The sequence below is a fragment of the Terrapene carolina genome, unplaced genomic scaffold, assembly GCF_002925995.2.
Source record: "Terrapene carolina triunguis isolate 2854851 unplaced genomic scaffold, T_m_triunguis-2.0 Scaffold189, whole genome shotgun sequence".
Taxonomy (NCBI): domain Eukaryota; kingdom Metazoa; phylum Chordata; order Testudines; family Emydidae; genus Terrapene; species Terrapene triunguis.
This window is the reverse complement of record NW_020664540.1, coordinates 15,018,413-15,041,002: the sequence shown is the minus strand read 5'-3', so window position 1 is coordinate 15,041,002 and position 22,590 is coordinate 15,018,413. Positions and strand designations below refer to the sequence as shown.

Sequence of the window (22,590 nt, the reverse complement as noted above, 5' to 3'; positions counted from 1 at the left end):
AGGAAAGTCCCCTTCCGCATGCGAAAGTTTCGCAGCCACTGGGATTCATCCCAGACCTGAAGCACTATGCGGTCCCACCAATCCGTGCTTGTTTCCCGGGCCCAGAATCGCCGTTCAACAAAATCCACATGCCCCATTGCCACCGTGATGTCCTGGGCGCTGGGGCTCGTGGTTTCTGACAGCTCTGTGCTACTCTCCGACTTCAGGCCCTCACGGCGGTGCCGTAGCCTCCTCGCCTGATTTCTCTGCATCTGCCTGTGGGAAAGGTGTATGATAAGGTGCGAGGCGTTGAGAACGGCCACAACTGCAGCGATGGTCGCAGCGGGATCCATGATCGCAGTGCTGTGGCGTCCGCGCTGTCACTGATCAAAAAGTGCGCGAACTGATTTCCCGCCGGCGCTTTCAGGGAGGGAGGCAGGGCGGTAGTGACTGACGGATGACGACAGTTACCCAAAAGCACCCTCGCCACATTTTTTTACCCAGAAGGCATTGGGGGCTCGACCCAGAATTCCAATGGGCAGCGGGGACTGCGGGAACTGTGGGATAGCTGCCCACAGTGCACTGCTTCCAATGTCGACGCTTTCCCTGGTAGTGTGGACTGACAAAGTCGAATTACTGTCCTTAGTGTAGACACACACGTTCGACTTTCTAATATCGATTGCACATATTCGATTTAACTAAAATCGAACTACTCTCGTAGTGTAGACATACCCTTTATTTGGCTGTTGAGTCTGAAAATAAGTTATTGATCGAAATCGCCTCTCCCTTGAGGCAGACCTGTTTTAAACAACATTAAATAGCCAGAGCCTCCTTTTGTTTCTTTCTTTCTTTCTGGTATTTCAGCAACTGTGGACTTTGGCCATACGTCCGTGTGCTCCAAGTTGGTGCACATGCCCTGAACTAGAGTGCTGGGCTTCCATCTTGCTGGCTCTCACTTTAAGTCTTTAGTGATGATCAATTTTTATAGCATCTTGGGTGCTAAAATATTAGGCAGTTTATTAGCTTCCCGTTGCTTGGTAAAGCTTTGTCTTTACTCCCAAATTTTGTAGTGGCTGTCTCAAACCCCCTCCCCCCCAAACGTGACCGCTAATCAATATGAAAAAATTCTGCTATAAAATAACTTGCACTTGAAATGTTAAGTTTGTTCTAAACTCATCTGTTAGTTAAGGTTGCTCATATCGTGCTCTAGAGGCCAGGACACCCATTTTGGATCTAATTGCAGGTGAATAAAATTTCCTGGGGCTGATTCAATGAAAATAGAGGCCAACTGATCTGTGAAAGTGGCCAGCTGCAAACTGTTGGTTCCTACGTCGTGCTCCGATTTAAAACTATCCTCTAGTGTAGGGCCACGGTGCACAGACGAATCCATTTTAAAAACACTGAAGAGCACTTCAGCGTCCTGTTGTCGTTAAAGAAGCTTCATTTCTTCCTTTTGCCTATAATTCGGGTGCTCTGGTAAACTGGACTTGGTCTTAGAATCAATGAATCCTTGTTAAAGCTTTTTTTAACTCTCCTACAGGGCTTCAGGGCACCGAGTTTCCTTGATGAAGGTAGGTCAGACCGATCCGAGTGGGTATTGAGACTCCCACAGCCCAGTGTGTGGGGTGAACTTGCTCAGATGGTATCCCAGAACACTGCTTGTTATCTTGCTTCCCAGGGGAGTGTACCTCACCAACAAAGATTGGTAGCGCCAAATCCTGCTTGTTTGTTTTTACACAAGCAAGCCAACTGCACACATCGGCGTGATGACTAGGAGTCGGGCAAGTAGAATCTAGCTGGTACCAGGCCTTTCTTTCCATGGATTGGGGATGCACCACTGTCAGTTCCTCTAGCACCCTACAGTGGCTCTGAGTTTTGTACAATAAATACATTGGCTGCCCTAGTCTGTCATTTGAAGTGTAACGTTGCTTGATTTCTTAAACAGGTGATGAGTGGTGCAGGCTTCCATATACTGGCTCTTGACTACAGAGGTAAACTTAACAAAACAAAAAACAACAAAGAAAGCTGTCTCACAATTTATTGAAATGTTGTTATTCATGTTATAACCCCTAATCTGCTGCATCCCAGGGTATGGGGACTCGAGTGGCTATCCAAGTGAGACGGGATTGACTACGGACGTCATGTGCCTCTATGACTGGGTAAAAGCCCGGAGTGGAAATAGCACAGTGCTCTTCTGGGGACACTCCTTGGGCAGTGGGTAAGTGTGGTACTGGAGACCGGCCAAAGGGTGTAGAGTCTAGGGATTGTAGTGACGCATCCCTTGTGTTGCTGGACAAATGGGGAGTTGCTGTATAACCTAAAATACCAGGGTGGGTTTTAAATGCAAACATGTAATGCAGATCTCTTCTCTCTCCTCTGATCTCGGCTACTGCTAAAACTTGCTTTTTAATAAAGGAAAATCCTGTCCAATCCCCTATTTCTCCCATTAGGCCTTGTTTATAGTCGAAAAATGTCTTTGTAGTCACACTTCTTCAGTGACTTGTAAGGCACTGAACTCCATAGACTGCCTACAGGAGGGGTAATGTCCTGGCCCAGAGGACTGGAAGAATGCTCAAGTTGTGCCAACATTTTAAGGAGTGAACAGGATAATCTGGGTGACTCTAGGCCTGTCAGCTTGACATCAGTCCTGGGCAAAATGTATGGAATGGCTCATATGGGATTCTGTTAATAAAGAATTAAAAGAAGGTAAAATAATTAATGCCAATCAACATGGGGTTAGGGCCAATAGATTTCTGCAAACTATTTCTTGCAACTGTCGTTGACAAAGGTAATGATGCTGTGACACACAGACTTCTGTGAAGCAGTTGATTTGGTACCATATGACATCTTGTTTAAGAAACTAGAAAGATACACAATCAACATGGCACATACGAAATGGATTAAACTGGCTAGCTGGTACATCTCAATGTAATTGCGAATGGGGAATTATCTTTGAGCGGGTATTTTATTTATTTATTTTTAAGTTGGGTTCTGCAGAGATTGGTTCTTGGCTCTATTTATTTTTATCCATGACCTGGAAGAAAACAAAATTACTGATAAAGCTTGCTGGTGACCCAAACATTGGGGGGAGTGGTAAATACTAAAGAGTATAGTCACTGATACAGAGCGATCTCGGTCACCTTGTAAGCTGGGCAGCCATAAGCAAACATGTTACAGTACAACCAAATGTGAAGTCCTACCATCCAGGAACAAAGAATGTAGGCCATAGTTTAGGCTGGGGGACTCTATCCTGGAAAGCAGGGACTCAGGAAGGCTTGTGGGGGCCATGGTGGATATGCAAGCTGAACGTGAACTCCCAGTACAATGCAGTGGCCAAAAATGCTAATGTATAAACAGGGGAATCTTGAATAGGAGCAGAGGTTATCTGGCACTCGTGTGACCACTGCTGGAATATAGTGTTCAGCTCTGGTGTCAAGAATTCAAGAAGGATGTTCGGAAAAATTGGAGAGGGTTCAGAGAAGAGCCACAAGAATGATTAAAGGATTGAGAGAACCTGCTTGATAGTGATAGACTCAAGGAGCTCAATATATTTAACTTAACGAAGAAAAGGTTAAAGGTCTGTCTTGATTAGTCTAAAAGTATCGACATGGGGAACAGAAATCTGATGATAGAGGGCTCTCCAGTCGATCAGAGAAAGATATAACAAGATCCAATGGCTGGAAGATTAAGCTAGAGAAACTTAGAGTAGAAATAAGGAGCAAATTCTTAACAATGAGGGTAATTAACCGTTGGAACAATTTACCAAGGGATGTGATGGATTCTCCATCCCTGGAAATACTTAAGTCGAGATTGGATCTCTTTCTGAAAGAAATCCCATTTCAACCACAGCTGTTAGACTTGAAGCAGGAATTGGTTCAGGGGAGTCCATTGGGCTGTGTTATACGGGAGGTCAAGTGAGATGAACCCAATGGTCAGTTCTGGCCTTAATCGATACATCTCCTTTTAAAATGCACTGCCCCCATCGTCACTGACTCACCTCTCCTTTTTTTAGAGTAGCAACAAATGTTGCAAGAAAACTGCTTGAAGAAAAAGGTAATTCTCAAATGTTTATAACCAAGGGCTAGCCCATCAGCTGGGTGGAGCTGAGAGGAGCAAGAGTCGGTCACAGCTCGCTGTGGCCACAGCCAAACTTAGAGCAACCTAAGGGCTTGTCTACACCACACCGGCTAGGTTCAGCTCCAAAGGGCTGTCAGCCAGGGATTGCTGGAGTGCACTGTGCTTCAGGCATTTCCTGGATGCTGGGGGATGCAGGGTGGGTGGGTGGCCTAGGGAGCTGGCTCTGCACCTGTTGGGAACTCCCCCTCCATAGGAGGGGAGTTGGCAGCTGCTCTCTGCTTCCTTGGCACTGTCCAAGTGCCATGCAGGGCAGACCTAGAAATTGCAGTAACTTGAAGTGGTTGTCCAGCCTCTTTAATTTTCAAAGTATCCAGCTGATTGAGCCTCATCCAGAGCTCATTGCAGTCACTGGAAATACACCAACAACCTTTGAATCAGGCATTAGGCAGTCTCTGAATAGTGGTGGGAGGCGTGGAGGCAGCGCGAAGGATGTTGAATGGTCCGTAGCCTAACTGATCATTTCACGCTCCTTACTGTTTCCAAGGCATCCAGGTGGACTTGATCGTTCTGGAATCATCCTACACCAACATTCGGGAGGCAGCAGCTCATATCCCCATTACCAGAGTAAGGCCACAGACTCTCTGCATCCTAGCATGGCTGCACGTGGAAAGCAAGTGCATGTTGCCAGTGAGATTTTTCTAAGTAGCCTGGCTATATCTCCCTTGTGGGACTGGGAAGGGAGCGTTCTTTAGATGTCTGACACCTAGTGTAGCTCCTGGCTATCAACCAGCATTCAGCAGTGGGAAACGCAATGGCAGTCTTGTCTGGGAAGGTCCTTCAGTAAATCTCTGGGATGAAATCTGTCTCGGGACACCATGAACTCATGTGGACACTAAAGCTGTTGCCCTATGGGAGATGATACCATATTCCACAGCCTCCAAACACAGTATCTCTTGGCCTGCAAATCAACAAGGGACAAAAGATCAAGGTTGAGATCCTCGCCCTGCTCTGGCTCCACACTGGGTCAAATGCCTGGAGTGGTGTCAAGGGGCTGGGGAGGCGTTCACATGATGCGGTGACTGTGGAAGAAAGACCATAAGGCTGCCTGGCCTAGGGTGCATGCTGGGGGCGGGAGGGTAGTGGTGGGTGGAGCATGTCAGGGTAGGACTGCAACCCAGAGCGCTGCAGAGATTCTAGGCAGTGCTGGGGCCTGTAGGACAACCTGGGGAGGCTGCTGTAAGTGAGACTGGCTCCCAGAGCTGTCTAAGTTATTGGGTGTCCTCCAGTTACCAGAGTAGCCTGGGATTAGAAGAGTGCAGAGGTGGGTCAGTCTCTAAGGAACTCCTCCCCTTCCTGGGTTGCAAGCTCACCCCAGAATGCGAGTCAGCCTCACTCTTGGTACACGACACGGTAACCCCATTTCCGGGCCCTTGGTGTTGCTTAGGGAGGAGAACACTCATTTGTGTCTTTCTGGTCCTGAATAGTTGTCTTGTAAACGTTCTCCATGCAGAATAGGTAAGGGGGGGTGGTGAATCAAAGCTGGCGATAACGCACGTGAAGAGGGGAGACCTTAGAACGGTCAGGCTGCTTAACACATTCTGTAGATGGAAATTCTGCCTTTCCTTAGCGTGAAGGATTGTTGTGTCTCAGTGGAACGGGCACAAGGTGACCTGGGTTCTGGTCCCACTGCCGCGCTGTGTAACTACAGGCAAATCACTTAATTTGTGCCTGTCAGTAACATGGCAATCACACGTTCCTAACTTTGGGCAGTGCTCTGAAATGTGTCAACCCCCTGCATGCTGCCCTAGAACTTCAGCTCTGCATAGGATTTAGACTAATCCTGGATGATTGCTTAGCCTTAATTGTTCTGTGTGTACAGCACCTGGCACGATGGGGTCCCGCTAGAATCTCATTTACTATTAATGAATTAGTGTGTCGATTTGGGAGGGGTAAATGTTTGTCATTTGGTCAAGAGCTCTACAGCACCAGGATACACCATGCCTGGGCTCTTGTTTTAGGTGTCACTTGGAATGGAGATGTTCTGTTCCCAGATAGTGGGCTTTAAAACCAGTGACTGACTCAGTTGTGGTGAGGACGGGGAAGCCCTGGTTGACAGAGCTGTCGGCAGTGCTGAAGAAATAGCACTTGTCAAACGCTGGTCAGCGATACATAGCAATGGCAGGGTAAATACTTGACCTTGGTAGTGCTCAGACTTGGGTGAGCTTTTTGTTCTTCTTGTTCAGTTTTACTAATGAAAAAGCTGTATGTATGGGAAGTATGGACCCATTCCTTGGGTGGGAGTGTGCAGGGGGACAAACTGAATGCCCTGAAAAACTAGGGACAGTGAAGAGGTACAACAGGGACCCTAATGTAAAAACATAAGAATGGCCACACTGGGTCAGACCAAAGGTCCATCTAGCCCAGTGTCCTGTCTTCCGACAGTGGCCAGTGCCAGGTGCCCCAGAGGGAATGAACAGACAGGTTATCATCAAGTGATCCATCCCCTGTCGCCCATCCCCAGCTTCTGGCAAACAGAGGCTAGGGATACCATCCCTGCCCATCCTGGCTAATAGCTATTGATGGACCTATCCTCCATACATTTATCTAGTTCTTTTTTGAACCCTGTTATAGTCTTGGCCTTCACAACATCCTCTGGCAAGGAGTTCCACAGGTTGACTGTGTGCATCGTGTGAAAATGTAAAGAGGGACTCCCACTCCCATGCTAGCACTGTGGGAAGGAGGCTGAGAGGGGCCTGGTTTGAAAAGCCAAGGACTAGAATCAGTGGTCTACATCTGACACCACTCCATACGAATGCAGGCATGGGAACTGTTTTGCAGTGTGGTGTGGATGGGAGCCCTCTGCCCTTGAGTGCAGTATTCAGCCCCATGCTCAGTGAGAGCCAAGGGTTAAGCTGAAACAGACCATAAAAGGCTCTTTCTTCTGATACAATTCACTTGTCCACTTGGAAAAACTTGTTGCTTCCTGACCCAAACAGGCTGTCTGACACCAAGCTACAGCTCATGTAGCTACTGGCTCCCCTATATTCTCCCCCCCCCCCCCCCCCCTGCTCTGGTATGCTCATTATCCCAGTCTGATGCTGCAGCCAAAAGCCAGGGTTTTGTTTTGTTTTTTTCCTTGGCACAATTGACCTGCTCCCAAGACTTGTTTACACACAACTATGGCTTTGCTGGTGCAGTTTGTGTTGAGATTCCCTCATTCGTCTTTGTTCTCTTGGTGGAAGCAGATGGAATGGGATTTTCTTGCCGTGGATGAAAAGTGAGATGAAAGGTGGCGTATTGCACTGAACTCTCCCTCTTTCTTTAACAGATCTACCGTCAGTTCCCAGGATTTGAGTACTTCATCCTCGACTCAATGGCGTTGGGTGACATGTTTTTCCGTAGTGATGAGAAGTGAGTAATGTTTCTGGACCTACTGTTATGCTTGAAGCGTGAATGTTTGTCATGGTGCTGGACTGGCTAGCTGCAAGGAACAAAGTCCTGTTCCTGGTTCCAATACAACCCATCTTCTGTACAGCGGAGGAATCACTCAGACTGGCTGCACTGAGAGGCTCAGCCTCGTGGAAGCTAGATTTTCATACAACACTGTCTTTTCCCATCGAAATTAGCTAGTCTCAGTATCTAGCTTTCTGAGAGACTTCTGCCCCCTAAAACATGCGCTTTTGCCACCTACAAAATGACTGATGTAGATTTCACTGTTTAGACAAGTTCAGTCTCATCGTCCCTCATCTGGGTCGGTCGGTCTGTCTGTCTCAACCTTTTTCATTTATGGACCCCTAAAAAATTTCAAATGGAGGTGTGGACCCAGTTGGAAATCTTAGACGTAGTCTGCGGACTTCCAGGGGTCCATGGACCACAGGTCGAAACCACCCGTCCCTCAACAACAGCCTCTTTTTGAAAACCTCCCGTGAAAGAGCTTCCATGACTTCCCGAGGTGTCTGTTCCATTGTCCTACTGTTCTGACAGGAAGCTTCTCCTGAGATTGAATCTAAATCTGCTGTGCTGCAGTTGGAACCCATTGCCTCTTGTCCTGTCCTCAGTGACAAGAGAGAACAACTTTTCTCCATCTTTTTTTTTTTTTATGGCAGACTTTCTAGTACTTGAAGCCAGCTATCATATCCCCCCTTAATTTCTTCCTTTCCAAACTAACCCTATCCTGTTCCTTCAGCCTTTGCTCACAGGGCTGCATTCCATCCCTTTGATCATCTTTGTCCCTTGCCTTTGGATCCTTTCCAGTTTCTTCACATCCTTTCTATACAGCAGTGACCAAAATTGGACACAATACTCCAGCTGAGGCCTAACCAGCACAGAGTAGTGGTACTATCACTCCTGTGACTTGCATGCTATGCCTCTGTTAATGTAACCTAAAATTGCATTTTTTCTTTTTTTGCAACAGCATTGTGTTTTTTACTCCTGTTGAGGTTGTGATCCACCACAACTCCCAGATCCTTCTCAGCAGTGCTGCTGCCAAGTCATTTACCCCCTTCTATATTTGTTCATTTCGTTTTTCTTCCCCAAGCATAGCCCCTTACATTTGTCTCTGTTGAATTTCATTTAATCATCTATAGCCCAGTTCTCCAGTGTATCAAGATCTCTTTGAATTTTAGCTCTATTCTCCAAAGTGCTTGCACCCCCCCACCCCAGCTTTGTCTCGCTTGCAAATCTGATCAGTGTGCTCTCTAGTCCTACTTCCAGGTCATTAATGGAGATGTGAAATAACACCAGACCCAGAACAGATCCCTGTGGAGCCCCACTTGAGCCTTTCTTCCAACTCTTTCTGGCTTAACCAATTATATAGCCACTTAGTGGTAGTTTTGAGTGAGCCCACATTTCTCCAGCTTGCTTATCAGAATGTCATGTGGGACTGTGTCTAAAGCCTTGCGTATTCAGAGAGACTCACCCAAACACTTGGGTGGGGAGGGAAGCTAAAAGCAGGACATCAGTCCCAGTCAAGCAGAATAAACCAATTTTGCCCAGGCATATTTTCAGCCTTGCTTCCATAGTCAAGTGTTTGGTGGAGACAGAGGGCTGATCTACTGAGAAATATTTTGCACTAGGACTAGCGACTATATATTAAGGCTTTCTTCCTACCATGGAGTCTCTGTCATAAGTACACTACAAAGCGTTAACTGGCCATCCCAAGACTGAAACACCCTACACAGCATAGAGCGAGCTCAGCTACCTGGACCTCCACAATCTTGAGGGGGGAAGGAACTCACTCCTCCACCAAACTGCTGCAGAGCTCTGTCACTTTGACTTTTGCTACAAGCAGCAGCACCAGGGATTTGAGTGTCAAGTCCATTATTCCAACTGATTACGAAGAGGATAGTATTTAGGACTTCTAGTCTTCAGCATTTGTCAAGTGTGTGTAGGGGGGAAGGTATTTCTGGTACCTGCAGTGTCCTGAAATTCAGATGTTTCTACACACTCTTTGTGCAGACAATGTTCTGCTCCTGTCTGCTTTAAAAACTCAATGCTCTCTCCTCTTAAATCTTAACAGTACAAACTGCAGCTAAATGGCATAGCACTTTGGGCTGGGAGAGACCCCTCAAACCAATATTACTAGCAAACTTCGATCCTAACACTGGCCCTTGTTGGTAAGCACTAGGTTAAATAACCAGAAGCTGTGTATTTCTGTAACATACTCTATTTTTTCCTTAGTGTTAAAGTGCTGTCCAGTCCCCTTTTAATTTTGCATTCAGAAGATGACCCTATCTTGCCCATCCACCTGGGTAGAAAGGTAACTTTTGTCACGGTTCAAGCCAACTTTACATCTTTATGCTGTTAGGTTATTGGGGAAAGGTGAAGCCAAAGGAAGTCGGAGACTGTTCTGTTTTACAAACAGGCCCTGTTACCAGCAGTGGCATCACCTATACTTCTCAACTGTAGAACAGAATCCTTCATAGGCTGCTCACTGAGAAGAATCTCTGACTTCCTATGTGCTGTGTTTAAGGCCGTGCATAAAAATTCCATGCAACACAGATGGGTTTTTATTGGGGAAGTGCAGCCCTTTCAGCATGACAGAGCAGTATCTCCCACGGGTGTAAGCAGTGTTCCCGCCGATTTTTTTCCCACCCACGTGCAGAATGAATTATGTGCACCACTATGACACATCACCTTCATATTGGTGCACATAACAAAACTCACGTGGTGGGGCCAAGGGGTTTGGCGTGTGGGAGGGGGCTCAGGGCTGGGGCAGAGGGTTGGGGTGCAGGGGTGTGAGGGCTCCTTCTGGGGGTGTGGGCTCTGGGGTGGGGCTGGGGATGAGGGGGTGCTCAGGGACTACAGTGGGGAGAGAAGACTCCCCCCCCCGCTCTCTCTCCCTGCAGCAGCACCTGGGCCGGGGGGGGAGGAGGAAGAGGCACCTCTCCTGGCTGTAGCAGCTCTGGGGCTGCAGGAGGGGTGCCCCTCCCTGAACCCCTGTGGTTGAGGGAGGGGCACCCTCCTGCAGCAGGTCCTTGGGCGGGTTCCCTGAGTGCCTGCACAGTGCTAAATAGGCTGCTGCGTGGCCACGCAGCTTACAGGGAACTTGGGTAAGTGCACTGTGTGTATGATACCGCTAACAGCCCCCATTATCACACTGCTACGCTATAGCCACCTCTTCCCCTTCAACATCCCTTCGTTCCCCTCATGACTAGTACCCTGGAGGCTAGTCTTGCTGCTTCCCTCAACTACTGAACATTCCCATTATCCAGCTGCCTCCAACCTAGAAACAACTGCCGTGGCCTGAACAGCTGTGCGTCCATCTGGACCCTTAGGCAGGCAGCCTAGTTCAGAGAAATCCTGCCTGTGTGTGTGTGTCAGGTCTAAGCTCAAGTCATGATGCAGGGCTGGAGCACTGTTAACCAGACTCCATAGAAAGAAGGGCATCCAGGCTGCCTCAGAAGTGAGTAACTGTCTGGGCCTTTCTCTTGTCTCTAAGAGTTCTGAAAGACCTTTCATGGCCATAGAGGAACCTTTAGATCGGCTTTGTTTGTCTTTAACCTTCATATTCACCCCCATGGAATGTGGAGGTGCTATTCTTCGTGGAGGTCGGTACATTTTTCTTGAAGTACCTTGCAGAAAGGAACCTGATGTTGCACTATGGTTTGGAAAATGGAAAGTAAGACTAGTAGGGCTAGCAAGTGCAGTTAACAGACGTGATTAACTCCAAACAAATTAACTACATTAATTGCAGTTTTAACTGTACTGTTAACTTTAAATTTATATTTTGATGTTTTTCTACATTTTCAAATACATGGATTTCAGTTACAACAGAATATGAAGTGTACAGGGCTCACTTTATATTTTTAATTACAAAATTTGCACTGTGAAAAATGTATGAGGTGAATTGAAAAATACTAAGTGCTACAGTGAAACTTTTATTGTGAAAGTGCAACTTACACATGGCTTGTTTTTTACACAACTGCACCCAAAACACAAAACTTTAAAGCCTACAAGTCCACTCAGTCCTACTTCTTCAGCCACTTGCTAAGAAAGACAAGTTTGTTTACATTTATGGGAGATGCTGCCCGCTGCTTCTTTACAATGTCACCTGAAAGCGAGAAGCAGCATTCACATGGCATTGTAGTAGCTGGTGTTGCAAAGTATTTGTGCCCCTTTGTGCTGCAACCACCATTCCAGAGGATGTACTTTTATGCTGACTTTAAAATTGGTATTCTATTTAACAGTGCAATTAACTGCAATTAATAGCAACTACTTTTAATCTTAATTGCCATTTTTAATTGTTTGACAGCCTTAGTCTAAAGCAGTCAAGATCATGAACTTGAGCCTGAAGTAAGTGCAGTGTTCAAAAAGCCAGCATGCCCAGTGTTCTGTGAACTAAGTAACCACAGCTGCAGTAAATGGCAGTGTATGAATTAATTGGTTCAAGGGGAAGGGATTATGGGGCTCCTGTCAAAGGAAACACCCTGATATTCCAGCTCAATGACAATATCCAAAGCTTGTAGGCCACGTAAAACTAACAAGGCTTCTGCATGCTAAAGAATTCTTGTTGAAGCCTTCAGTGCTGTTTTCCCCTTAATATTAGCTACTTTGGGGGAGAAGTGGGTGTACCCCTTATGAAACTGGATCAGCAGGGGGCTATGTGGTGGTTGAGGAAGAGAAACAGGTCTAGTGGATAAAGCGCTGGATTTATGCAGGTGACCCAGCCTCAATTCCCAAGACAACCACAGCCTGACCTTGGGCAAGTGACTTGCCTGATCCCATCCTTCTGCCCCAGGTTCCAGAGGACTTAATGGATTACATTAAGTGCCCATACTGTAGTGAAGAGGGCCATGTAAAACTACCTCCATAGAGAAGCCATTAGAATTCACTTAACTGCACTCTAAAGGACACGTAGAAGACTGATTCTCTCTCTCTCTCCCCCCGTCCCCCTAGCTCTTTGAGATTGCTCTCCACTCCTATGAGAACAAAGACAAGGTCAAGTTTGTTGCCTTTCCAGAGAAGCTGGGTTTAGCCCATGAAAACATCTGTTCAGATCCAGAACTGCCCGACATTGTGAAGTAAGTAATGCCAGCAGGTGACTCTTCCGCTATCAAATAAGCTTGTTTAGAAAGTAGCTTGTTCTGTGGGGTGGGTGTGGGCAAGTGTCCCTCTCAGCTGCAGGTCACGGGCTCGAAGCTGCCCAGGTCTGTAGCCAGCTAGTTAGCAGCTGCTGGTTGGCTGTGGAGGTAGAAGGGGGTTTGCAGCCTTAGACCACAACTGGCACCTTTAACAGGTGAGCAAAGCAGTGAATGGGCAAGGGCTTTGACATTACCCCTACAGCTGGATAGGCCAGTTCACAGGGCTGTGATTAGCTCCATGGCTGAACAGGAAGTTAGGCTCCAAGTCCTAATTCAACGGATGGAAACTAGGACATCTGAGTGAGTGACTATTGGGAAGCAAGAGCCTGTAGCAACTGCTAGCAGCACTGCTGGCCATGGTAACTTGAACTCTTCCCAGCCTTAGCAGCATCAATTCTTGTTGAGAAGGGGGAAGCATGGGGCAGTTCAGGAGACTGGTGTTCTGTTCCAGCCTCTGATGTGGGCGGCTGCTGCTGCTTAGCAAGGTCCTTTCACCCTTTGTGTCTGTTTTCCTTTTTTACAAGTGGGGATAATGCTGCTGCCTCTCCCTTGTCAAATCTATAGAAAAACTTACCCTTGGGCAAGGGCTTATGCTAGTCAATGGGCCTGTTGCTTTTCCTCACCCTTGGTGTAGATCCCGGTCACTCTGCTGGGAAGAGTCCTCTGGCTTCCCTGGGTAAGCACAGAGATCATGTTCTTACCTGTGACATACATAGCTGTGCTAGTGGTCAGCTAAACTGTATTCAAGAGGTTCCTAAACTTTTATTATATACCCCCTTCCAGATCTACCAGCTGGCTGTGTACACTTATCCTTCTCAGCACTGTGTGTTAACATGAGCTGCTGTTAGCATCTGTGCATATTTCACTTTACTCAGGGGGCAATTCTGCTTCACTGCACAATGTAGAATTTGCACAGCAATTAAGTTGTGCAGGCACAATCTCAATAGGCTGCAGAGGTGTGGGCCACCACTAGGGGTTGCTGGACCTGGCAGAGTCCATCTTGCAAATACAGTAACTCCTCACTTAATGTTGTCACATTGCTGATCTATTAGGGAACATGCTCATCTAAAGTTGTGCAATGCTCCCTTATGTTTGGCAGCTGCCTGCTTTGTCCACCGCTTGCAGGATTCTCTGGAAGAGCAGCCCCTCATTAGAGCAGTTGTCTGGGTTCTGATGTGGAAGGGGGCAGAGAAATAGGAACAGGATTGTCATAGGTGGTTTTTTTAACTACTCCTGGGGGCATTGTTAGATATACTTGCTGACTGGTATTTTGAAAAATTACCAAAATTGAAAAATGATTAGTGTGTTATGTTGACAAAATGTGCAGAATTCCCCCAGGAGTATGTTCTACAGAGTGCAACACATGCACAAAAAAACCTCCCTGTTTAAGTTCGGAGCTCAGATTGGACAGTTGCTGGGCACCTGCGCTGTACCATGATTGAGGGGAGGGCTCTGTGCAGCAGCATCTGTAGGTGTTCACATAGGGACATGAAGTAAATTAAGTACTGGCATTTAACATTCAGTTTTAAAGCTTCTGTTGGAAGACCTATTCTGAAAATGCAATAAATAAAATCCACCATTATATGATTTCTCCCCTGTACCCTGCATCTGAGATCTCTGGGGGCTGTGTACCAGTTTGGAAACCCCTGGTATAGTCTCTAATACCTAGCTCTTGCAACACTGCATCAGGAGCCCTCAGCACTTCACAGGTTAGTATTACAGAAGCACTGACTCCAGGGTGGCCTGTACCACAGTAAACTAGCAAGTGTAAGCTGCTGGTTCCTTTGAGGGTCAATTCAATAATTAATTACTGGAGTACTCAGCCCAGTATCTGTAATGATCACTGTCCTTATGGGCCCTGCAGAACAAGTCCCATATTCATATACCACAGAGTCAATGAAGTGTAAACTGCACAACCTGGCTCAAGTTTATCTAGTCTATTCTAGAACTTACCTTCTTTCAGGGGGAAGATGCATATTAAACACTTGGCCATTAGACTGGGATAGTTTAATGTTACACTTGTTTTGTTGCAGAGACTTCCTGAAGAACATCAAGTGATACCAGCTGCTGCAGTGTACATTAATCACCATGGGCACACTTACAGCTGAAGCCACCTTGTGGCAGAGACTTTCAACAAAACTACAATAGAAAGTTTAATTTGATTTTAATCAGCAAATGGACTAGAATACAGTTGTGTAGACAGACCCAGCTACTGGCAACATAGCTTTACACCTCCTCCCCCCCCCGCGCGCCCCCCCCCCCCCCAAGCTGTACCCAGGTAGGGTAAATAGTTTGCTTTAAGCTTTTTGTTTTCTTTCTAAAGTGCTCTTACATTTAGTGCAGCTCTTAATTTTGAGCTGTTTTTGAAGTGATAAATAAACCTCTCCAGGGCTATTTACAAACATCACATCTGTGAAACTAGTAACTTAACTACACAATTAGGAGTCAGTACTTGAAGCCCTATTAGCACTGAATTGGACTTTAACACCTTAGTAGGAACAAAGTGCTTAATACCTGGAGTATGACTATTGGGTAGTGATTTGACCAGTGTTCATAGGAAGATATGTTACTACGTTATGGTGGCCATGCCAACAGCTAACTACATCATGAACCATGAAATCTTTTAGAATCCGAAGAGGAGGGCTGGAAAGGATCTTGAATGTTGTATTAAGGTGGGGAGGTAATTATTCAGCTCTCTGCACTCATGAGGCCTCAGCGGGAGTATTAAGTCCAGTTCTTTAAGAAATTAGAACCCGCGGGAGACCAAAAAGTGATCAAAGGTTAGAATTGTGCATGCTCAGTCTTGAGAAAAGATGGCTGAGTGAGGACTTGACTGTCTTCAACTGTTAAAGGCTGGTTCAAAAGGACAGTGTTCTGTGCCCAGTGCAGTTAGAACACTTCATAATGGGCTTACTTTGCAGCAAGGGAGGTTTAGGTCAGTTTTTCCTAATACTGAAACTAAGTCACCCTTGCTCCTGAGGAAGCCTATTACTACTTGTTCATGGCCACTACATATAGAACACTTGACTGCTGGCTGACCAGCCCTTAGTATTTACAGACTTGTTAGGTCTGTTTTCCTCCCTCCTCCCCCCAACTTTCCTTGTGACAGTTTATGTAACATTTAACTTGAGGACAGATACAGTAAAATAGCCTGGATGGAGTCTACACAAGCAATCCCAGGTTCTGACTTTAGGCTTAAGTAAACCACAGTGAGTGCACTGGATATTTCAATTGGCACTTTTATTCCAGCACCGAAAGCAAGCAGTTGTATTCTAACATTCAGGTTTCCTAACATTCAAGGTGTTAGGAAAGACAAAAAGATATTCACTAAACAGTTAGGGGAATGTATGTATGTAACAATGCTTACACCACATCCTTACTAGAGACAGCTTGCACAGCAGAGTCTTCTCAGAACTACATCTTCAGCTTTTGAGTTGTGCAATTGGGATTCTTATCAGCCACATCCCTTGGTTCATTAGGTGGAGGCATCTTTATGTCAGAAGGCTCCACATTCCAGATGTCCCGGGCATATTCCTTAATGGTCCTGTCACTGGAGAACTTCCCAGAGGCAGCTATGTTTCTAATAACCAGTTTGGTCCACTCTTTAGCATTCTGTGGATAGACCAGATCACAGCACTTGAATGCAGATACAATTCCTGCAAGGCCTAGCACAGTGTCTGTTCTACCGAGTGCCTGAAAGGACTGGCAAACTCCTCTCTAGGACTATGGTTGGAGACCAGCCCTGAAGGAAACAGCAGCATTACTATAGTACCCAAGAGGGAAAGTGTCTAAAGTTTGAGTAAGGGCAATTTTAGAGAAACTTGTAGACCAGCAGCTTGGAGAGGTATGGTTAGCACAGCACATGATCCTGTTCCAGTGAAGACATGCCTGAAGGTCACTTTCAGAGTTAAGTATTTGGACACATGAAAGCTTTGCACACAGCTCAGGATCAGCGGCTCTGCGTTAGTGCATACTGAACAAGGCCAGCTTTTTGAAGAGCCATTTCTGAATTGGCTCAAATACATTTTTTGCTAATGGAGATCCAAGTGAGCAGTTTGCAGAGCAGCCCCCACCCAAAAGCAGGCTATAGCCTCCAGCAGATGGTAAGTTTCTTGCTCTCCCAGCCACCCAACTAACGGAGCAGGAAAAAGGGGGTGACAGGCAGAAGTCGGGTCACTATCATCAGTTAAGCTCTAAAGAATCTCTCTGGTCTCTCAGAACTGTGACTCAATCTGCCATTATATTCAAGTAACTGGTAAGTCACTACAGGTAGATGCACTGGGCTAGATCTACCTCCCCCAAACCAGTAGATACAGTGGGTTACAGCAGGGGATTTACCAGACTAACCCAGTAGGCCCTGACACAAGTTAAGAGCAGCTGTCAAGATGCTCTAACTTGCAGTAGGGAATAAGTCCCCAAAGGCCACTTTGCAGTAAGGATCCAATCACATTCCAGCCCCCCCCCCCCCGGATCATTCCCTGCCCCATTCTTACCATATACAGCTGGCTGACTTTGTCTTGGCATTTGACATATGCCTCATAATCTGCAAATACTTTAAACCTATTGGAGCAAAGAAAAAAGTGCAAGTCACTCACCCTACTCCTACAGACATTTTAAATACCTAGGTGACAGCGGACTAATATGAAATAGAAAACTATAATGCTCATTGGTCTGCCCTGTTTAGAGCTGAGAATTGAGACACAAACAGGGAAATACTTCACGAAACATGTATTCCTGACCTGTTTGAAAGTCTTCGACTTGTTCACCTAGAACTAACCCCCATCCTAGCCTGTATCCAGTTGTCAGTGGAAAGAGGGATAGTGCAGACTATCCAAGACAATGGTACGCCAAAGACATTCAAGGAAGACAAGATGTCATGGGAACTAACATTTATTATATATTCCCATAGCGCCTATAATTTCAAAGTAGCTGCCCGCATAATAGGTAAAGCATCCTCTGCCACAGACAGCTTTTAGTCCAAGCACTGCCAGAGACAAACACCCTCCTCCTGGCCTGAAATAGGGAAAGAGCAGCAAGTGACACCCTAGTTACTGTTCACATTCTAGGAGAACTACAGGCTGTACCATTCAACAGGGCTATTAAGAAACCTCACAGCAGAGGAACATCATCTGTATACACTTGTGACAAAGGCATGTGCCCAAATGTATCAGTTTTATATTCCCAATAGGAATATAAAAAAATGCTAAAAATCAATTCCAACAAGTTCTATAACGTTAGAATTGTAGAGAGCCTTTCACCCCCAAAGAATCCTACATAGCTTTTCCATCAATACAGCACTCTGAAATACAGTCACCTCGGGGGAGAGCGTGACAGCAAGGCAGATAAGTGGCAGCCAGTACATTGCAAATCTGGGGTCTAAAGAGTTTTGGCTAAAGATACTGCAGCAAACAGATAAATGCCACGGACTGCATGGGGGAGACGGGACCTCAGCTCCTCAAGCCACATCTGAAAAAATCACACACACTACTTCTCATAACACAAGAACAAGGGGGTCACCAAATGAAATTAATAGGCAGCAGGTTTAAAACAAATAAAAGGAAGTATTTCTTCACACAACAACAACAGTCAACCTGTGGAACTCCTTGCCAGAGGATGTTGTGAAGACCAAGGCTCTAACAGGGTTGAAAAAAGAACTAGATAAATTCATGGAGGATAGGTCCATCAATGGCTATTAGCTGGGATGGGCAGGAATGGTGTCCCTAGCCTCTGTTTGCCAGAAGCTGGGAATGAGCGACGGGATGGATCACTTGATTACCTGTTCGGTTCATTCTCTCTGGGGCACCTGGCATTGGCCACTGTCAGTAGACAGGATACTGGGCTAGATGGACCTTTGGTCTGACCCAGTAGGGCCATTCTTATGTACACATCCTTGGAAGGATAAAGGCCTAAATGGACCATGCTGGGGTCTCTACTTGGTACCAGGGAAGACCGGTATTTTGAACTGAATGCTGATACCACTAAGCCATCTCCTGCCCCATAGTTAGTATTTCAGAGGTGGTTCCTACCTGTCATGGTGGAACAACATGTTGGTCACATCATTAAAAAGGTCAGGTTGCTTTGGAGAGAAGAAGCCACTCTTGATCTGATCAATGGCCTGCTTCAATTCAGGAAGTTTCTCATAGTATTCCTGAGCATTGTACCTGAGGTGCAGAGAGGGAAGATGTTTAACAAGCCATTTTAAATGTCTATAAGTTCTAACACTGATGCATCCTACCTACTGCCATGGTTAATACACTAGTCTGGTGCTCTGGTGCCCTCTACTGCTGTAGTCCTTTTGATAAAACAGTCCTTTTAACGGAAGCGCTTTCCACCTACATGGTATTCAGAAGTTGCACCACTTCCTAATGGCTTTGTTCCTTGCCAAGGTAAACCCATGCCTATGCTGCCTCTAAGACTGGATTACAGCAATGCCCTTTCTTTGGAGCTACCCTTGGAAAGCTACTCTCCAAGGCTGGGCTACTGAGCCAAGCGGCAGTCTGAATGCACAAAGGCTGAAGTTCAGAGTTATTGTAGTCGTGTTGGATCAGACGAGGAGAGAGACAAGGTGGGTGAGGTAATACCTTTTATTGGATCACCTGCTGCTGATGAAAGAGACAAGTTTTGGAGCTGTTGGCCAGCAGTGTAATTCAAAGCTTCATTTGTATAAAGGCCCAGTCCAGGGGACTGTCTATTGTTTTTTCCCTTCCCTCAAAGCTCTCCTTCATGTAATGCTGTACAAGAACCTCACCCTTTCTTGTCCAGCTCTTCAACATCCTGGATCCTCATCCCAAAGATGAACAAGTTCTCTTCTCCAGCCTCCTCTGCCATTTCAACGTTTGCTCCATCCATCGTCCCAATGGTCAGAGCTCCATTCAGCATGAATTTCATGTTTCCTGTACCAGACGCTTCAGTGCCTGCTGTGGAAATCTGTTCAGACAAGTCGGTTGCTGGAATCACTGCCAATAAAATGCATTAAGAGGTTCACAATTACTGGCTTCATTCCTAATTCCATTTGAGTCAATTTAAAGTCTAAACATGAATCTATCCTTGGCATCACTGCCCAGTTTAAGAGCAGCATCCATTAGCATCCTCTGACTGGTGTTGTGTTGGTGCCTAGTTCCAGGGATTTACACTGATCAAAACGTTTGCTGCAGACTGGGACCTAGCTTTAAAAAGACATTGGCAGGACATACCAGCCTGTTGCAGCTTCCTAATCAATACGGACACTTTGTAAATCCATCCTTCAGAATACATGTTTTCAAACTTAGGCTCCTGATCCTACAACTGGTTCTGGGTAGTTGGAACGCTGAATCCATACAGAGGTCTGCATAGATCCACTTGCAGGGCCTTAGAGTTCCTTAGAATTCTGGCTGTAGCTTCATCCCTAAATCATCATAAAAAACTTATACCAGGTAAGATTGCACACTGCTTGGAGAACTCTAGATCAGAGACCACTCTCCTCTGCAGTTTTTCAGCTGTGTTCGTGTGTGGGAGACTTATTCTTGCTGTTTGAATTGCTGGTTTATTTTACCACCACAATGTGCACAGAGATGGAATTTTCAAGATAACCCAACTCTAGAAGATTCAACTCTCTCTCTCTTTCTCTCAAGAGCTCCTGCAATGTTGACACAGCTCTGAGAGACAAACTAGAGTTGTAAGCTCCATGGGAGGACCTTGTTTTGTTTTAAAAAAACACACACAAAGAAAAAGCATTAAAGTAATAGCTTGACAATCCAGGTAATAAAGTGGAAGAACAGACCCCCACACTCGCTCACTCTGAAAGGGAAACTGCTGTTAACCCTCCCAGCCGTGCTTTGGCTCCTGGGTCTACATATAAGCATCAGTGTGTACAAGCTCTAAGTAGGGAAGAAAAATCTTAACTGCACCCAATTAGATAGGCAGCTTTATTGTAATGGCAGTTATGTCATCCTCTACCACGGCTCTGTACAGCACGTTACCTTTTTCAGCCAGGGACACTCGGTAGTTCTCCAGAAAGATGACTTTCAACTTGTTTCCAACCACAGGGTCATTGTTCACCACATGACCCACAGCTGTAATGAGTCTGATGATCATTTTAGCCATGTAGTATCCTGGAGCAGCCTAGAAAAGAGCCACAAGCTAAGGCTGTTAACTGTACACACATTCTTTGACTGCCATTTTGCTCACAGCGCTAGTTTGGTGGAACACCCTATTATTTGTGTTACCCCCTGTCTTTTTCCCCTCTACACCCCAGCCTGCTTGTTTCTTGTGTCCACTTGTTATCTTGTCATTTCGACTGTAAACGTTCTTGGGCAGGGACTGTCCATTATTCTGTTTGTGCTTTGCCAAGTTCAGTGGGGCTCTGACTTGGCTGAATCCTTTCAGATGCTACCACAAGAGGCAGATTTTTCCAAGAGTGAAAATCCCATTGAAAGTCAGTGGGACTTTTATGCTCCTAAATCCCTTAAGTGCTTTTGAAAGCACTCCCCCATAAAGTGTCAAACCACCACCACCCTTAAACAAAGGCCAGTGGGATTAACTTACTTTGCCTCCAATAATAACTGTCCTAGGCACAAATGGCTTCATAGGATCTCTCTTTATGCCTAAAAGAAAAAGGAAAGACGAAATTACCAAACATTTTCAGTACAGGTGTTGCCGTCGTCAGTACCTATCAGTGCATGCCCAGGTCAGATTGTCTCCTTCCACTCAGACACCGGGTGAGTGACTTACGGTTGTACATGGTGATAATGTGCAGGCAGTTCATGAGCTGACGCTTGTATTCATGGATTCTCTTCACGTGCACATCAAACATGGAGGACGGGTTAATCTTCACTTTGTATTCCTTCTCCAAGAACTGGGCAAACTTGACTTTATTCTCCTGCGGAGCAGTTCAAAGAGGCATTATTGCACACCACTGAGTTCACACCATCCCATGACTCGTCCAGAGATTCCCTAATCCCTTACCTGTTTCACTTTGGAAATCTCCCGAATGAAGATATCGTCATTAACAAACTTATGCAGCTTTATCAGCTGACTTAGATCTTTCACATAGTCCTCTCCTATTTTCTGTAATAATAATAATAATAATAAAATTCAATACATTCATCTCTACAGTTACTGAATAGCCTTTTTACACAGGTACTGCAAATTTAGCTCAGTCCATGCAGACATATACAGAACACATGGTATTCTAACTTCCAGAGGAATCAATATTTTCTAAAGGCAGCACTTTTGTTCAAGAAATTTTAACTCAACAGGCTGAAAACTAAAATGACAAACAAGGTTTGAAAAAGGTTGGCCAATTATAAATTGAAGGAGTTAGAGGTCCAAGGTCAACCCCCACCCCCTTTCCTCAAATCCCTCTCCCGCAGACAGTTTCAAAACACATTTGCCAACTTGGCTTCACTAGCAATGTGGTCAAGAGCCTAGGATCTGGGCTTGAGTGGTTTGGGATTTTGGACTCTCCTAACTAGGGCTTATTCCAATAGGTCCCTGCTCCTAAGAGGTCCCTCCAAAAATGGGAGTTAAAAGGCAGAGCCTCAGACATTTTTGAATGCTGGGCTTGTCGATCTGTAGCAGTATTTTGAAAGGCACAGCTATTGTTTTATTCCCTTTGGGGAAAGTGTACTGGGGCACAAGTCCTGTGCATGTCCTTCTACCACCTACAAAGAGAAAAGGAGTAAGAAACCTAATGTAGTTTTCAATTCTCCAAAGCTCCTAAATTAAAAAAAAAAAAAAAAAAAAAATCAAAAAGAATTAAAAAAAAAAAAAAAAAAAAAATCACTTTCACTGCTCGCTCTGGCTGCAGCATTAGAGAACAAGGTAGGTGCACCCTGCAAACACTCACTCTGGCTCATGGAGACTATTGTACGGGGGGGGGGGGCAGGAATACTCTCAAAGAGAAACACAGGAACCCTCTTGATAGCGTCTCATGAGATGGAGGACCAGTATTTTAAGCAGGCATTTGATGGCG

General features: G+C 45.7%; 2 protein-coding genes across 2 annotated transcripts in view; one reads left to right on the top strand and one right to left on the bottom strand.

Moving 5' to 3' along the window:
• Nucleotides 1-14,852, top strand: part of ABHD12B (abhydrolase domain containing 12B) — a 32,846-nt gene extending 17,994 nt beyond the window's left edge. Inside the window, exons 4-12 of the mRNA XM_024224425.3 lie at nt 1,520-1,550; nt 1,925-1,970; nt 2,068-2,197; nt 3,992-4,032; nt 4,601-4,680; nt 7,385-7,467; nt 9,736-9,814; nt 12,454-12,578; nt 14,672-14,852. Coding sequence (XP_024080193.1) covers nt 1,520-1,550; nt 1,925-1,970; nt 2,068-2,197; nt 3,992-4,032; nt 4,601-4,680; nt 7,385-7,467; nt 9,736-9,814; nt 12,454-12,578; nt 14,672-14,696 — 640 coding nt within the window. The 3' untranslated portion in view covers nt 14,697-14,852. The remainder of the gene's footprint in view (nt 1-1,519; nt 1,551-1,924; nt 1,971-2,067; nt 2,198-3,991; nt 4,033-4,600; nt 4,681-7,384; nt 7,468-9,735; nt 9,815-12,453; nt 12,579-14,671) is intronic.
• Nucleotides 14,853-15,859: 1,007 nt separating this feature from the next.
• Nucleotides 15,860-22,590, bottom strand: part of PYGL (glycogen phosphorylase L) — a 41,338-nt gene continuing 34,607 nt past the window's right edge. The window contains exons 14-21 of the mRNA XM_024224417.3: nt 21,582-21,683; nt 21,348-21,495; nt 21,162-21,220; nt 20,597-20,738; nt 19,387-19,594; nt 18,665-18,799; nt 17,132-17,198; nt 15,860-16,250 (exon numbers count right to left, since the gene is read on the bottom strand). Coding sequence (XP_024080185.1) covers nt 16,053-16,250; nt 17,132-17,198; nt 18,665-18,799; nt 19,387-19,594; nt 20,597-20,738; nt 21,162-21,220; nt 21,348-21,495; nt 21,582-21,683 — 1,059 coding nt within the window. The 3' untranslated portion in view covers nt 15,860-16,052. The remainder of the gene's footprint in view (nt 16,251-17,131; nt 17,199-18,664; nt 18,800-19,386; nt 19,595-20,596; nt 20,739-21,161; nt 21,221-21,347; nt 21,496-21,581; nt 21,684-22,590) is intronic.